Source organism: Ipomoea nil, unplaced genomic scaffold (genome assembly GCF_001879475.1).
Source record: "Ipomoea nil cultivar Tokyo-kokei standard unplaced genomic scaffold, Asagao_1.1 scaffold0876, whole genome shotgun sequence".
Lineage (NCBI taxonomy): Eukaryota > Viridiplantae > Streptophyta > Magnoliopsida > Solanales > Convolvulaceae > Ipomoea > Ipomoea nil.
The window spans coordinates 1,873,671-1,892,220 of record NW_017617304.1 but is presented as its reverse complement, the minus strand read 5'-3'; the positions used below and the strand labels follow the sequence as shown (position 1 = coordinate 1,892,220).

General features: G+C 33.0%; 1 protein-coding gene and 1 pseudogene across 1 annotated transcript; both read right to left on the bottom strand.

Moving 5' to 3' along the window:
• Positions 1-9,615: 9,615 nt before the first annotated feature.
• Positions 9,616-10,241, bottom strand: LOC109179065 (annotated as a pseudogene).
• A 1,014-nt stretch (positions 10,242-11,255) lies between these two features.
• Positions 11,256-15,797, bottom strand: LOC109179111 (WEB family protein At3g02930, chloroplastic-like). The gene is made up of 3 exons (XM_019328678.1): positions 15,406-15,797; positions 14,783-15,017; positions 11,256-13,917 (listed from the first exon to the last, which is right to left on the bottom strand). The coding sequence occupies exons 1-3, from the start codon at positions 15,420-15,422 to the stop codon at positions 11,641-11,643; spliced, it is 2,529 nt and encodes an 842-aa protein (XP_019184223.1). The 5' UTR covers positions 15,423-15,797; the 3' UTR covers positions 11,256-11,640.
• Positions 15,798-18,550: the final 2,753 nt, after the last annotated feature.

The window sequence follows — 18,550 nt, the reverse complement described above, 5'->3', positions numbered from 1 at the left end:
AATTTTAATAAATTGACATTTAAATATTGGATTCTAGATCTGAATTATAACCGAAAACTATTAATTCGATTGCTATAGTATCCGGTTCAATTCAAACCGAACCGTGGTCATCCCTACGTATACGCAATAATTTGTTGGAGAAGTAAAATAAATAAAATATTTACTTTAAGGGTATAAATGTCAATTGAATATATCAGGGGGGAAAAAGCACCACTTTTAGAATAACTGAGGGGGCTAATGTGCTTACCTAAATAATTGAGGGGGAAAAAGTGCTATAAGTATATAACTCAGGGGTAAAAAGTGCCATTTTCCCTAATAATAATAATAACAACAACAACAACAACAACAACAACAACAACAATAATAATAATAATAATATTTATTCCTTACATATTCCATTCATTATGTAATAATAATTCTATTCCCTCAAATTCATTCCACGAACCAAATATGATGTAAGTACTATTACAATTTCGTATTAATTACAGACAAAAATTACACTTTATAACTCGATAACTAAAAGTGTAATATTTTTCCTTTTTTATTGACCTTCTGTTATTCCGTACCATTTTTTTCTTGAAGTTGGGAGAGTATTTGATATGCTTGAATAGTTCTTGATCATAAGCTCATAACTATCTGTTTGGTTCATAACCATTATCTTTTCCTTGCCTATTGCGTTAGATTATTGGATGATTAAAATAAAAAATGTTGAAATTGATGACAGATAAAAAGTAGTTGTTGAGACATCTTAATTAGTACTAACTCAAAAATAAAAGCACATAAAATGAAAGACAAAATATATCAAAAATCACAACAAACCAAGCCAAAAACAAAGAAACAAATATTACATATCCAATAAAATTGAAATTGAAATTCACATTTATTTAACTTGTTTCATAATGGCCTGGTTAATTACAAAAGATGTAGCTTGTAAGCAACCATAGTAAACAAATTGAAACTAATTTGAAAAGGCACAAAGGCATTTATTGGCCCAGTCTCTAAGTGTTATTTGTAGCGGTTTTTTCATGACTTGTCCTAGAATTTCCATCTAAAATAACATCTATCAAAATGACATATAAGTGACATTGGTGACTAATTAGCAGTACTATTACAATTTCATATTAATTAGAGACAAAAGGTACACTTACTTTATAACTCAATGACTAAAAATTACAAACTAATGACTTTATGGTCTACTGAAATCAAGTTGCTCTTCTATGTGGGAATTTGGAGGTGGACTATTGGCTCTTTGTGTGTAGTACTATAAAAAAAAAAAAATTGATGTTTTTCCCTTGTTTTTTTCCCATTTTTATTGACCTTCTATTATTCCTTATCATTTTTAACTATCTGTTTGGCTCATAACTATTATCTTTTCCTTGCCTATTGCGTTACATTCTTGGATGATTAATCAAAAATGTTGAAGTTATTAACCAACAAAAAAATGAAAGATAATATATAATTTTTACATGGAATCCTTTGTATTAACTTAACATCACTTCATTCAGAAGAGTGGGATTTCCATGTTCAATACAAAGCTGCAATACCTCTTTCATCCTCTATATTTTCATTCAGTAAAATTTTAGGTATTGCTAACTAATTTGAGGTAAAAAAAAAAAAAAAAAAAAAAAAAAAAAAAAAAAAAAAAAAAGGCACCAAGTATTGAAATAAAAAAGTGTCCCTTATTTTAAGGACATAATTTGATAACATTGAGGGTACGGTGTAATTAGGTAGCTTTAATTTTGAAGTTGATCTTAATTGGATAAAAGGTAGTAATAGTGAAAACATCTTAATTAGTACTAACTTAAAAATAAAAGCCCATAAATCAAAAGACAATTAAAATAATATATCAAAAATCACAACTAACGAACCAAGCCAAAAACAAAGAAACAAAAATTACGTATTCACTAAAATTGAAATTCATATTTATTTAACTTGTTTGAGAGTGGTTAATTACAAAAGCCACCGTGAACAAATTGAAACCAATTTAAAAAGATGCAAAAAAGGCTTGACTCATACTCAATCTGATGGAAGGCAAGATGTTTAGTGTTCCTTGTGCACACCGACATTTGGTCTTGTTTATTGAGCTACTGGGTACAAGGTTGCAAAACACGTTATGCGCTCCCTAGCCGTCGGCCGCGGAGGAGGCCGATTCCGGCCTTCCTCGCCGCGGCCGGGCAGGGCCTAGGCATAATTTTTGCAACACTGACTGAGTAATCGTAATTCTATCGGAGCAGGATGTGTGGGGCCCTTGGGGTGGGGGTTCAACTTTTTGGGAAAGAAAGGGATTGGAAAAATATTATTTATGGATTACTAGTATTTGCGCCCGTGCGTTGCACGGAATGAATTTGTTATAATATTTTAAAAATATTTAGATCGATATACAATTGTATAAATTATAACATCGAATATTATATAATATAATTGGAGAATTGAGTTGCACCGATTATGTTTTCTGATGTTATCAATGCTTGAATTTGAGTAAATAATTGCTCAATTAATAGCTAACGTGTAGATATACGCATTCGGTGCTGCAACTTTAGAGATTTTATATATCAGTGTTTAGAATTTGTACTAATTGGGCTAAGTAGCTCGTTGTCTAGCAACTAAATTATGAGAATAATTACCCTTAATAAAAATTAGGAAATTATATTAAAAAAATAATCTATATATTATGGTGAGTATAATATATTTTGTGCCAATCATATTATATATTAAGTATAAAAATATATATGTATGTAAATTACCATAATAATTACATCGAAAAAGGTGATAATACATAATTATTAGGCAATAATATTAATAATTAATTATTAAGGCAAGTACAATTGATTTTGTACTAATAATATTATACATTAATTATTAATAATATTGTACTAAAAGCAGGGAGTCTATATAGTACAACTCTTTTCTTAAAAGTTAAAAAGGACAACTCCGGAAGCATTGGGTGGCTGCTAATGCTTTTATTTTATTTATTTTATTTATTTATTTATTCTAGGAAACCTTAAAAAAATAAAACTTGTACCAAAATTTTACTCTAATCATCCAACCATGATATACGACATAGTACAATGTGGGGGAAACGAAATAGATTTGAGATGACTGCATTCTTTGTATTTAACAAACTGTAGCATGGCATCAGACATCAGTCGTGTACTAAACTAAAAAAGAAAAAGAAAATATCAAGATAGTCACAATAGCAAGCACTCAAAGGATCAGAAGCTACACAATCCTTATTTGCCATGCATGGCAAATCATTATTCTTCTTTGCTTCACCACGTACCACTCCAAATACCTCCAATCATTATATCAACTCACAATATTAGTGTTTTCACACATCTAATAAGCGTGTATGTTCTCTCTTATATTTTTAATGTAGACTCTTAAAATATATCATTGTGAAGTTGAAGATCTGATTTTACCAGAGAAATTAATTTAATGCCAATATATGATATACGCATAGTAAAATATTTTATGGGTGAAAGCTATAAAAGATTAATGGACTTACATGAAGCAACCACCAACGTAAGGAAGAGACTTGAAAATAGTTTGAAACTTGGAAGCTATGAAGAAGATGATATTGGTCTAAAGAGATTGATAGTGATGAAAATATATATATATATATATATATATATATATATATATATATCTACTATACTAATAAGAGCCCAAGAGAGTTAGGCCTATAATGGGTAGAAAAAATGGCGGTCACAGATTTTAATCAAATGAATGGCTCAGATTTATTAAAAGATTGATAAGATTTAAATTTTACACTAAAATTTCCTAAAATACCCACACACCGTTACTAATTCCGTTAAAATTTTAAGAATTGCTGTTAATTCACCGTTAACTTACTCATTGATTTCAATAAAAAAAAAGGTCTTAGGTTCGAACCTCATCCCAATCAAAGTTGATATAATTAGTACTCTATTTTACTCTTATTAAATTATATAAATAATAATTTAGTAGCTACAACAAAAAATTATAGATATGCATTTCTTTAATTTAGAATTATGTGTCCACAATGCCTTTATTAAAAAAAAATTATTCATTATCAATAAATTAAATAAGAGAAATAATTGTATTAGTTATATTGTCTTTACTTTTCTACAATATAAAAATTCTTTATATTCAAATTTATTAATTGATTATATTCGCTACATTGTCCTTACAATGTCTTAATTCAGTGAAAAAAAATATTCATTATCAATAAATTAATTAAGAGAAATATTTTCATTAGTTATATTGTCTTTATTTTTCTCAAATGTAAAAATATTTACATTCAAATTCATCAATTGATTATATTCACTACACTGTCTATTATTTTTTTTTGTGCACTATTTTTCTAATTAAATATCAAAGTTATAATACAAAATAATGCTATATATTTATTTACCAAGTATTTTATTAATACCATGAAAAAATTAAAAAAAAATATAATTAATAAAGCCAACTATATTAACTACTTGAGAGATTTTGTGACAAAGAGAGTATTCAAATCACACAACAAATTGAAGTGAGAACTACCTTGCAATGTCCTTGTTTGACAATCCGCAGTTAGCGGATTTGACCAACGAATTTATTTAATTATTAACATTTGGTAGAAAAAATGACCGCCAAATTATTAAATCAAATGAATGGTTCAAATTGTTGAGGTTTTATTTTTTTTTTAAAAGTTTTTCTAATTTATCCTTAATTATATGATTATCCATTTAACTTTTCCGTTAAATACAGTTAATTCACCGTTAGTCTAATTCTAATATTAACGTCTAATATAGAATTATAATTACACCATTAATCTAATTCTAATATTAAAGTCTTAATAGAACTTAACCACAAATCCTAATGTTGAAATCTCCTCAAACAATATTAGTATATATTTAATATTTTATGCCCTAATTTTTATTTGTTCTCCCTTATGTCCCGTATTTGGTTTCAACCATACCTATACAATTATTTTATTGACAATTATAATCAATCTTGACTATATTATCTTGCATTTGTAAACTTAGAATTACCTATTTAACCCGCACGGGCTTAGCTCAATGGTTTAGTGGGCAGTATTTGGGAGAAGAGACCAAGGTTTGAACCTCGGCGGCGGCAGTGCGGGAATTATGTCCAAAGTGGGCAGATTCCTTGTTCGCACCGGCATTTGGTCCTATCTGCTGAACCATTCAGTCACCATGATTTACAACTTCCCACAATGCTCTGTCGGGTCGGAGTGTGGGGGGGCCCTTGGGGTTGGGACTCAACCTTTGGGAGAAGAATTAGCTATATAAATACGCAAATTCTTAATATACTTTAAAGTACTTATTTAAAAAAAAAACATTGGGCATTATCCCAATCGCGCAATGCGCGTAAAAAACTAGTATATATATAAAGTTCAAATGTGGCGGGGTCTTCCCGTGCGGCGGTGCAGAATTTCAGAATACACCAATAGTGTTAACAATATGCACCAACAGTGTAAGAAAAACACACCACAATGAAATGCAATAAAACATCACAAAATACACAACAGACTCAAAAAATACACCATATAACTCACCACCCCCAATGGTGTATTTCTGAACAGTGTATGGTGTTTTTACTCACACCTAATGGTGTGTGGTTGGTGATGCAGGGCTCTATTTACTTTGTTTTATGTGGTGTATTTTCCTAATGTTGATGGTGCATATTTGTTGAACTATTGGTGTTGCTGCACCGTAAGACACTGCCGCACCTGAACTCGCCTATATATATATATATATATATATATATATATATATATATATATATATATATATATATATATATATATATATATATATATTGGTTAATATTTTGACTGAATTGGTAAAAAAGGATATACTTTTGGTAATCACTTAATTTGAAGAATTAATTAAGACAAAATCATTGGTGTGTATATTGCATTATTATTATTATTATTATTATTATTATTATTATTATTATTATTATTATTATTATTTGGATATTACACAAATTCCCTTGAATTTTGGAGGGAAAATTTGGGAAGGAGGATTTTACTTTTATATATATATATATATATATATATATATATATATATATATATATATATATACTAGTTTTTTACGCGCTTTGCGCGAATGGGATAATGCCCAATAATTATTTTTAAATAAGTATTTAAAGTATATCAATGCAATATTATATAGGAGATGTTCATGTATAGGTAAATAAATGTTGAATTTGTTTATTTAAATCGGTAATTTAAAGTATATAAATGCAAGATAATATATGAGAGATTGATTATAATTGTCACTAAAATAAATTTTTGCAACTTTGTATTAACGTTAGTCTAAATACTTAGTCTTAAAGTGATAGTCTAAATAAATACTACTTTTGGTTTAAATTTCTCTAATTCTTCATAATTATCTTTTGGGTAGCATTGTTATTGTTTTCATCTTCAGTACATGTCCTTTTTTATTTTTTATATTGGTAGTGTGTCATGTGCAATTAGGTTACTAATAGCAGCATAGTGGGATTCATCATGCAATGAGATTATGGTGTAGGAAGTTTTAGATTTGCCTTGCTGTGTATATGACTGAAATTTTAGTTGTAATATGAACTCTTTAGCGTACAAACACTACCTATTGATATTTAGTAGTGATAGTTTTTTCCCTACATGTTTCATGTGTTGTGAGTTGTGTGTCGTAGGTTATCATGTAAAAATATTGAACAAAATATTAATATTTATTATATTTGTATAAAATACTTGAATTGGTAAATAATATATATATATATATATATATATATATATATATATATAAAACATGTTTTGTATTATAACTTTGATATTTAATTACAAGATAATGTAAAAAAGAAGACAATGAACAATGTAGTGAATATAATAAATTAATAAATTTGAAGGTAAGGAATCTTTGAATTGTAGAAAATAAAGATGATATAACTAATGAAATTATATTTTTTTTAAATTTTTTAATAATGAATAATTTTTTTTTAAGTAAAGCATTATAGACATCTAATTCTAAATTAATTAAATGCATATGTATTATTTTTTGTTGTAGCTTTAGTTTATTTAATTAATTAATAAGAGTAATAAAATGTCGTACATACTTTTCTTCAACAATAATGAAATCAATGATTTTTTTAAATTTCCATTCCTTGTTGAGACAAATTGTTTTGAGAGTTTGTCCATGACAATTGCTACAATTGATGTCAATAGAGGATGATAATAAATAATTCAAAATATATGGTTACAGTAGATATTAATATAATGATATAGTAAAAATTAATTTGCAAATTTCTTTACAAGTTTTCATGCATTGATAAAAATTTGATGTGTAAACTTGTTCAATTGGAGCTAGTAGGATGTTAACTTTGTCAATTATTTGGAAAATGATCCTACCGTTTTAGAGTTAATGTGTAAATGTATTTATGATCAACAACTTTGTAGTTAGGCTGCGCAGGTCTGACAATGATGTAAAAACAATTTTGTCCGATAAAAAAAATAATAGTATAATATTTGTAAAGTAATGTACAATTGTACCATTATAAAAAAAATACAAAAAATATTAATACCATAATGGCCTAAATCATTCCAATAATGTAAAAGCATAATTGAAATATTAAGTTTTGTTCTAAATAATCAGAAGAAGATTAATTAAAAAAAAAAAAAAAAAAAAAAAAAAAAAAAAAAACTTAACCTAAATTTGTTTTTTTGTTTTTAAATAAAAAATTCAAGAAAATCAAATGATTTTAAAGTAGTTCTTGATTTATAATCTTTGATGCTCAACTTTGAATGCTATGTATTTAGTTATTTGACCAAAGTTTATGTTAAATTTTATAGTATATATTTTTTAATACATTTTAACATATTCATAGTATATGTTTAACAATTATGCCAACTATACTTGGGATGAGGTTCGAACCTAAGACCTTATATAAATTAAGAGTATGTTAAGAATATTAAATAGTTAACGGAATATATTCCGTTATTAAAGTTTAAACTAACGGAATTTAGGGTTATTTAAGGGAAGAAAATAATATAATAGAGGGTAAATAAGGAAAATCATTAAAAGATACTAAAATCAAAATAATATGAACCATTCATTTTAAGAAACAATTAGTACCGACATTTTTTTTTTGTTCCAGTTAAGGGCCTAACATTATTCGCTCTTATTAAATTTGTAGATGTAGATATATATATATATATATATATATATATATATATATATATATATATATATATATATATATATATATATATATATATAGAGAGAGAGAGAGAGAGAGAGATTATTATTACAAGGTTTCCATACTCATATTTCTTTCTTTTTCCTTTTTAATTATTTTTAAGGTTAATTTTCTTGTGGAGTATAAATCTGCCCTCTTGTTTGATAAAGTTTCCTTTAATTAAATTGTTACAATTTTAATTATGAAAAACTTATTCAATTATTGGATAACAGTTTAGTTTTCCAAATCCTTATTAAGGTTAGGAATTTAATGAATCTAATATTTTGATTCGTTTAACCTCAACAAATAATGGTTGCGGATACTTTATTTTCTATTGCTTTAATCCTTATGGATATTGTTTATTTATTTATGTCAGGTTTATATTAGAGGTATTTAATTTTTATATGTTAAATAATTACTTATTTTTATTCTTTAAGTTAATCAAACACTATAATAAAATTTCTAAACTTATTCACCAAATTTGGTGAAGTCGTGAACCAAATTAAACATGCAATACAATTAAATCAGTTAATTTAATCATTATATTACTAAAATGTACTAATAATTAAGTAAAATTATGAAAATCTATAGTAAGAGTTATAAAATTAAATGACATGTGATTTAAAAATAATAATAATTGAATTCATCCCATTTTTGGGGTTATAAAGACACTACCAGAATAGAATATATTTGCCAAATTTGTATTACTTAGCTAACATGTTAATAGCCAACTTATAAAGGATACTAAAATAAATATGCATGTTGGGTTTTGACCTTAGCTTGAAGTGTTACAGATTAGTACTCACACCATTTAGATATTTAATAACTGACAAAAATCAATTAAATCAGACTGAAAAATAAAGTATTCAAAAGAACTCTTCGATTGTATTGAATGTATTACATGAAGACTATTTCACTTTGAGAATTTTACAAATGTGATTTGAAAATACAAATTGACAAAATAACAGTGTGAATGGGATAGTTTAATTTGCCTCCTTATTTAAATGGCTAGACCTTCTATTTATACATAAAGAATAATTTAATTTGCCTCCTTATATTTAAATGGCTAGACCTTCTATTTATGCATAAAGAATATATATCTTGTAAATACATTCAATTGGACCAGAACTCACGTTCCAACACAAATTTACCTTCTGTTGCTTCACTTTCTTGTACAGGTGTGATAAATGGATTTAATTTCATCAAATTACCAAAAAAAAAAAAAAAATTCCATCTTTATCAATGACTTAATAATTGGATAAAAGGTAATAGTCAACACGCCCTAATTAGTATTTATTCAAAAATAAAAACACATAAATCAAAAAACAGAATATATCAAAAGTCACAACCAAGCCACAGAAAAAAAATTGAAATTGACATTTTATTAAACTTGTTTCAAGTTGTTAATTACAAAAGTTGTAGCTTGTAAGCAGCCATAGTAAACAAATTGAAACCAATTTGAAAAGAGGCAAATGCATCTATTGACCCATACTCAATTTGATCGAAAGTGGGATGTTTAGCGTCCCAATCACTGAGTGTTACTTGTAGCGGCTTTTCCATCACTTGCCCTAGAATCTCCAATGCCATCCTCTTCAAACCCATTCTAGAAAACTCTTTCAAGTCCATAACCCAAGCTGCCAGATGCCTCAAATCCACAGTTTTCCTCACAATTAGACCGTGATCTTGGAACAGCTTTTCAGCATCATCCTGAACCCCCACCCCTACAAACGTGAACAACGGGCAAGCCAAGAAGTTGAGGAGCGAATGAGGGATGTAATCCCTGTGGAGAAGCTGAAAGACGAGACAAGTCTGTCCAACGCACAGCTGGAGAGTTGCTGCCGGATTGTTAAAGTCGGTGCTTGGGGGTTGGGATGCCACTCAATGTCCAGTCCCACCACCAGATCGCGAAGGTGATCCCAATAGTTGCGGATGGTGGTGTTGATCCAGTGATCAACCTCCGCAGCTCTCTTCGTCACTGTTATATTGAGATCCACACCGTGAAAAGAAACCCGATGATGATGAGGTGGTACCATTTTTCCAAATCTTGAAGTGAAGTGAAGAAAAAACAACGTAACTTTGGATCAGAGGCAAACAGAAGAAAGAAGAGTACGTTCGATGTGCGTGCAGTAGTTTAATTTTTTCGGAAGGAAAGAGATGAGAAGAGTGAGTGAGTGGTTTGATTGAAGCAGAAGAGGCAGTTATATAAAGTGTTCCAGTCTTGCATTGCAATTAAAGCAACGGTAATAGAGTTTAAACTAATTACTTGTTAGGAAAGTAATTGAAACTAACCGCCATAATGGGTTCTTAGGAAAGTATTTTAAACCTAACCGCCATAGCACAGTGGGTTCTCAAACGGTCAAATTAAACCCAATTTTTTTTTGACATAAATTTGTTGATGGTAAAAGGATATTGTTTGTTGGGTTAATCATATCATACCGTTGTAATAATTGCCAACTTTGCAATACTTTGCTTATCTGGTAGTTCGTAAGCAGCATTATCCACTTACCAAATCTGCTGCATTTTGTTTTTGGTTTTTGATTTTCACTGCGAATAGGATCTAGTTCTACTCTATCTGTTAACCTCTACAAGTAGTTTGTTTACAAGGATGGGATGGACTGGAATTTTCCCTTTCAAATCTTAGAATCTTTGTGGTTAAATCCTAAATGCTATTCCGTTTAATGTTGAAAGAAGTTTTAGATTGAATGCTGCTGATTGCTGGCTGTATTAAGTGATTAATTAATTACATAATTTTGATTTGTGTCCACTCGAAGCTGGATATTTGGTCAACAGATTTAAGGTAAAGGTTAACTTTAGAGGCTAGTCTACTTCGCCCTGGCTACTTTCTTCACTTTAGATTACTAATGTTCACAATCAGAATCTATGTTGCATAGATGGAGAGAAAATTTCTTCTTCGAGATATAAACATTCATTATATCTTTGCTGGGGATTTATGCTAAGTTCTTCAATGGTAAACGTCAAAACCTCCCATCTTCCAATCATATTAAACTCACCAAAATAACTAATCACTAAATCACCACAGTAGAATAGACATAAGATCCAAACTAAATAGATGGAAAGCATATCAACATAATAATATACATGCATTTTCAACAGTACTAGTTTAAATACTGAACCAGCGAAAACAAGTCCAGAGAAAAAAAAATGAATGAAGGATGCTCCCCAACTTGACATAGCATCACAAGTAGAGAAGAGATGACCCAAAAAGGGGAAAGGATAACTAAAGACGGGTACATACCTTTTTCCTTTTTTTTTTTTTTTTTTTCCAAATGTATTTTTAACTCCTATTGGAAAACAAAAGAATGAAGAAGCAAAAAAGAATTTTAAAGAAAACAAATTGAGTACTAGTTCAACATACATATGATCTAATGTACCTGTCTGTACGTTAGGCATAAAAGTGATAGGTGGGGGGGTCTATTGCTTCTGGTTGCTAGTGCCCTTCTTCTTAAGCAGGCTTCCGAATTTGCCTAGCAAGGCTTTCTTCTTCTTCTGGCTTTGCTGTTTCGGTGGAGAAGTGTTGTGGTTTTCCGTTGGAGATAGCCCATTTTGGTGGTCATGCTTCTCTCCTACCTCTGTCTTTGACTCCAACTCCTCTTCATGCTCTGCCTCTCCCTCTGGGGAGAAGTCTTTCTCCTCTATCTTGCAGCTCTCCCATGTTTTTAAATCTGCCTCTACAGAGTCAGTGTCGTCCTTTTCTTTAGCTTTTTCATCCGCTCTATCAGTTTCTTTGTCTTCATTAGTACAAGTGTTATTCACTTCTTGAAACTCTTTTATAACAAAATGGTGAGATTGATGTGGGATCTCCATCTTAGGATTTTCTTCTCTTCCGCCATTTTGTTCGGAAAACTCCACCACCTTTGGGAGCATATCATAATCCTTTTCACTGTCTGTAAGCTCCTCTCCATTCTCTTCGGCTAGCTTATTGGTGGCCAAAGCTTCCTCAAGCATCTTGGACAACTCCTCGGCTTTCTTCAAAGAGGCTGCCTCTCTACTTCGAAGTTCCTCGTTCACCTGCAGAATGTTTTGCATTTCGTTCTCTTTGTCCATTAAGGACTCCTTCAGTTTCATGCTCTCAGCCTTTGTTTCCCCAAGAGCTTCCTTTAGATGATTCACCTCAGATTCAACTTTCTTTAGGGAATTCTTTAAATTAGCTTCTTCTTCCTTGGCTACAGAAGCTTCTTCTTGTGCTTCTTTTAGCAAAATTTCCAGCCTGCTTATTTCTTTTTCCATTGAAGAATTCTCGCCCTCACTTCTTTTGACACTGTTCATCAAATTCATCTCTTTTTCCTCGCACTCAGCCTTCAAGTTCTGGAAACTGAGCTTAGATTCTTCAACTGCCACACTTAGAAGATCAATTTCGTGTTTTGCATCATCGAGCATGTTCTCATACTTCTCATTTGTTGCTTTCAGAACCAGCCTCAGATCTTCCATCTGCGTTTCGAAATTTTCATGTTCAACTTGACTAGACAACAGCCTTTCTTTGGCTTCTCTAGCCTCCGAAGAAACTTCGTGCAAAGCTGATGCTAGACTTTCCATCGCCTTCTTGCTTCTTTCTTCTTCTTCCCTCGTGTTTTCCAATTCGTCCAGAATCTTGTTTTTTTCTTCCAACAGCTGTTGAACACTGTCAGCTGCAAGTTTTTCGTTATTTAAAGCCCGAATTTTCTCCTCTTTTATAGTTTCGATCTCAAAGCTAAGGGACTCAACCTTTTCTGCCATATCAGAAGCCTCCTCCTTGGCCATCTTAATATGATGTTTTGATTCCTCGAGGTCTCCTTTCTGCCTGCCAATAGAGATCTCCAGTAGGCCGACCTTCTCTTTGAGAGATTCAATCTCGGATTCTGCATCGTGCAGCAAATCATTGCTATCTTCCAGTTGTTTCATAATCGACTCCAAAGACTCCGAAGCAGACCTCTCTAGACGATGTGCTTCTGCAGCCTGGACCTCCAAGTCCTCGACCTTCTTCTTCCATTCCTTCACTAGATTCTGCGCGTAAGATTCAGCCATTTTCGCTGCCTCGAGGTCTACATTAAGTTGCTCTAGGATGGCCTCTTTTTCCATCAACTTCTCCTCGCAATGCTTTGCTTTCTTGACTTCTCTCTTCAGCGCCTCTATCTCAAGATCCAGCTCCGCCACTAGCTCGTTCTTCTCATTAGCCTCGGTCTCGAGCTTTGACTCGAGGAGAGACTTGACTCGGGCCAATTCAGCCGAAAGTGTTTCCACTTTCCCCACTTGCATTTCAGCAATTTTAGCTGCATCATCGGCATGGCTGAGTGCCTGGTTTTTAGCATCACAAGCCGAGGCAAGTTCTTGCTTAACCCGCTCAAGTTCCTGAGTGGCAGAGAGAAGAGCGGCCGTGTCTAAAGCGTGTTGGCTTCTCACAGCTTCAACCTCTCTCTGCCGTTCCTCTTCCTTTCTCTGAGCTGCTTCAATGCCCGCCTGCTCCATCTCAACGGCACGGAACTTTTCAAGCTCAGAATTCTCTTCGGCCTGCTTCTGAGCCATCAAAGCCTCCTTGAGCTTCTCATTGGCTTCCTCGGCCAATTTCTGGGCCTCCTTCAAGTCATCAAGAGCCTGAGCTTTCTCTTTCTCGACTGAAGCCAAGTTCTCCTTGGCCTTCTTAAGATCATCCTGAGCAAGATTTAGTTCCGCCTGTAACTCTGATGGCTGCTTCAAAACTCGAGTTGGCTTTTTCTGGGAGAAACCAGCATCAAACAACAACAGTTCAGAATATACAAACTCGAGGAATTATTATAAGTCTTCTTGATACATAAACAAATAGATAAACTCTTGTTATGTTAGTGATCACTGATAGAGTGAGATGATAGTAAATGCAGAGATTTGAATTCAGACCAAGAATCAATTTATAGTCCATCCATCCATCCCATATGCAATCCAAAATCCGGGCAGGCACCAACACTCAATATTTGCCTTGCCAAACACTAAAATCCAACAATGCACAACCCATAAGTGTATCAAGAGTGGCTCCCCCGCCCACCCCACCCCCTTCCAAAAGGAATAATGAACCCCATTTACATTTTACAGAGACAAAAACAACAAAATTGAAGCAGTCAATATATCCTGTAACAAAAAAACAGCAGCATTGCAACACACACCGTTGGGCGGAGGTCAGTAAAGGACCAAGTCCATCAATTGGTGGCTAAGGAATTGTTGGGCAGAGGCCGATGAAGGGCCAAGTCCAAAAAGTGGTAATGGAGCTAGGTCACCAATCGATGGACTTGGCCCTTTACCTGCCTCCGCCCAACAATTAGTGGCTAGGGGGATTGTTGGGCAGAGGCCGGTGAAGAGTCAAGCCCAACACCCTATAAGAAAGAAAATAAAGTTGCGCCTTCGCTAACTATAGCTTGCTTTTAACGTAGTAATAAGCACATGATCCTAATAAACACACACACATATAAAACTAGCAATAGTAAAGGAATAATGAACCCCCATTACAGAGACAAAAACAACAAAATCGAAAATCCAGCAACAAAAACAACAGCAACAGTGCACATATGAAACTAGCAGTAGTAGTAGTAAAGGAATTTGCAGCACTCACATCAGGAAGGGTGCTGGTGCTGCTGAGCTTAGGGGACCGCCGATCCACAGCAGGCTTCGACGACGTAACAGGCCTTAGATTCTTATCAACCGAAGGGCGTGCGGGTTGCAAGTGAGTTGGTGCTGCATCACCATCAGATTTAGCTGCCCCTCTGCTCACTCTACTAACCCGAGCTGCTGCTGCACCAAGTGAAGGCTTAGGCTTGCTGTTGTTGGGAGTTTCCGGCTGAGTAGATCTGATACAACAACATCAACCCAATTCTTTCTTTACTCACAACATAAATAAAAAAGCATTCACACAAACAGTTTGCTGTCAATCAATTGCAATCTCAATTCCAAGCAGACCTTCATCATTTATGAATGAAAACAAAGCGATTCGATTGAACATATCCAAAGGTGAAATTCAGTATCCCCAAATCATATTACTTCCCCAGTAATTGGACTGGGCATCATTGCACACAGAGAATTAGGGAGAGAGTAACAGACCCAGACTATAATCAAGTCAAGCAAATCAAGGAAAATTCAACCGCAACAACAAAAAGAGAGAAAAAGCTACATCTTTTGACAGATAGGAGCAAAATATCAAACCCAGATCTGATAATTAGGCAAAACAGCTGCACTTACTTGGATTTGGTGGTCATGATGGGAGCAGATTATGCTACCAGAAAACAATGGGGACTTTCTCTTATGCTGGAACCTTGGGCACAAGAATTCTGCAAATTTGCACAACCGACTCAGTTGTGAAATGAAACGCTGCAACAACGTAACCGTCGGGTGTCGGAGAGAGAGAGAAGAGAGAGAGAGAGAGAGAGAGAGAGATTCCTTATCAAATTGCATAAAATGGGTAGTTGTATAATGTATAGTAGTGGAGGGCTGGAAACAGAGTGTAAGTCTCTATCTATCTACTGTCTAAATGATTGAGAGGAACATAGAAATGAAAATCATTTTGGGATTGGCGTTGGGAGGGGAGGAGTCTTCTCTTCTTCTTCTTCTAATCTTCTCTCACTTTCACTTTCCAGAGTGTCCACAACCATTGTCAATATAGTATTTGATTTGAGATCATCCTTTTGAAACGTGCTTTTTTCTGGCCGACTAGTTTAACCCAACTACGTCTACGTGGGATCAACAAACACATGAAAATGGTGACAACAGAACAGAATTGGCATTCGTATACTCCCACTACCTACGATATACCTATCGTACCGTAACTTCCGATGCGCATATATAATGTTGGACGTATTGTACATTGCATATCATATTCACCATAATCACTAATTACTAGTAGGGAAAATGACACTTTTTCCCCCCCTGAGTTACATACTTATTATACTTTTTCCCCCTCAATTATTCTAAAAGTGGTGGTTTTTCCCCCTGATATATTAAATTGACATTTCTACCCTTAAAGTAAATATTTTATTTATTTTACTTCTCCAACAAATTATTGCGTATACGTAGGGATGACCACGGTTCGGTTCGAACTGAACCGGACACTAAAGCAATTGAATTAAAAATTTTCGGTTATGATTCAGATCTATAACCCAACATTTGGATTTCAATTTATTAAAATTATGAATCAAACAAATTGGATCCTGAACGGCTGAACCGTGAACCGGGGGTTCTAGATCCGGTTCGCGATTTTGAACCGTCTTTATTTTAAATTTTTGTTTTTTATTTTAAAATAGCCTAAATTCAACAATAAATGTATTTTATTTTTCAGTTCGGAACATGAACTGTCCGTTCTGGTTCCCGATTTTAATAAACTTTAAATATCGGGTTCCGATTCTAAATTGTAATTGGAATATTTCGGTTTGGTTGCTATAGTGTTTGTTTGGTTTGAATCAAATTATGGTCATAATTTGTTGGAGAAGAAAAATAAATAAAATATTTATTTTAAGGGTAAATATGTCCATTTAACATTTCAGGTGGAAAAACAGCCACTTCAATAATTGAGGGGGGAAAAGTGCTATAGGTATATAACTCAGGGGGAAAAAGTGTCATTTTCCCTTACTAGTATTTTTTGCCAATTAAATGTTATTTTTGTCAACCATGCTCAATTGACAACTCTAAAGAAAGGTCACATATTGAGTTACAACTGATAGAGAAAATGTATTGAACAAATATTACACTCTAATGGCCCATTTGGTTCACGGAATAGGTCGGGAATGGCATAGCATTTTCAGTAATAGGTTTATTCCTTTGTTTGGTAACCATTTCTATTACCAGGAGCCTATTACCTCAAATAAGATAATAGCTATTACTAGGGCCCCCTGGTATTAGCCTATTACTGAACGCTCAGGAATAGATTTTAGAATCTATTTTCTTTTTTACCCCTTTCTTTAACCTAATTTTTTTATCCTATTTCACCACCGCCGTCGCCGCCACCACCATCGCCACAACCGTCGCCGCCCCCACCACCGCCACCACCACCACCGCCACCACCATCGTCGTCGTCGCCGCCACCACCACCACCACCACCACCACCGCCACAACCGTCGACGCCCCCACCACCACTGCCACAACCGTCACCGTCACCACCACCACCGTCACCCCCACCACTGCCACCACCACCGCCACCACCATCGCCACCACCACCACCACCACCGCCACCATCACATATTTTAATAAGGGTATTGATGTCTTTTAAAACATATTTCATTTCTATTCCTTAAATCAACCAAACACTATAATATAATTCCTAAAGTCTATTCCTTCCGCGAACCAAACAAAAGAATACAATTCCTATTCTATTCTTTGCCTATTCCATTGCTTATGGAATAGCATTCCTATTACCTCAAAATTCATTCCGTGAACCAAACGTGCTGTAATAGAATCAATAGTATTTTCCCCTCACATTCAAAAAATAGTATTTTCCCCTCACATTCAAAAAATAGTATTTTCCCCTCTTAATTTATCTGTCACCATTTACCTATGTCGCAATAATAAAACTCTCTTTATTATGGATTTTCATCCATGATCTCGAGTTAAAAGGAATCCACTTAATAATCAAATCGTCATATTAATAAATAAATTGAATGACCGGTTAGAACAAAGCCATTTGTAGTTTTTTCAGAGAAAAACCAAAGTGTAGATTTTAAACAAATGGGGAGACATGTTTTTTTTACTACAAAATTAAGTTTTGTGGGTCTCAGCCATATACAAATCTCCAGGCAAATTATGCCCTGGACCCGTGTCCACAATGAATTGTGGACACGGGCCCAAAACGACATTGTTTTTAAAAAAAAAAAACGCGTCATTTAGTTAAAAAAAAAAAAAATTCGCGCGCGTTTTGCCGTTAACGGCGTTATTTTTTTTTTTTTTGATTATGAATGTACAGTTATGCCGTTATGAATGTACAGTTATGCCGTTATGAATGTACAGTTATGCAATTATGAAATTATGAACACAGAGCTCTAACATTATGAACTTACAATTATGAACATATATAGTGATAAAATTATGATCATGGAGCTTTAAAATTGTAAATATAGAGCTTCGAAGATTATGAATGTACAGTTATAAAGTTATGAATCTACAGTTATGGAGTTATGAATCTACAGTTATGAGATTATGAATCTACAGTTATGGAATTATGAATGTACAGTTATTGATCGAATTATGAACAAAGAGCTCTAACATTATGAACTTACAATTATGAACATATTGTGATAAAATTATGAACATAGAGCTCTAAAATTGTGAACATAGAGCTTCGAAAATTATGAATGTACAATTATGGAGTTATGAATGTACAGTTATGACGTTATGAATG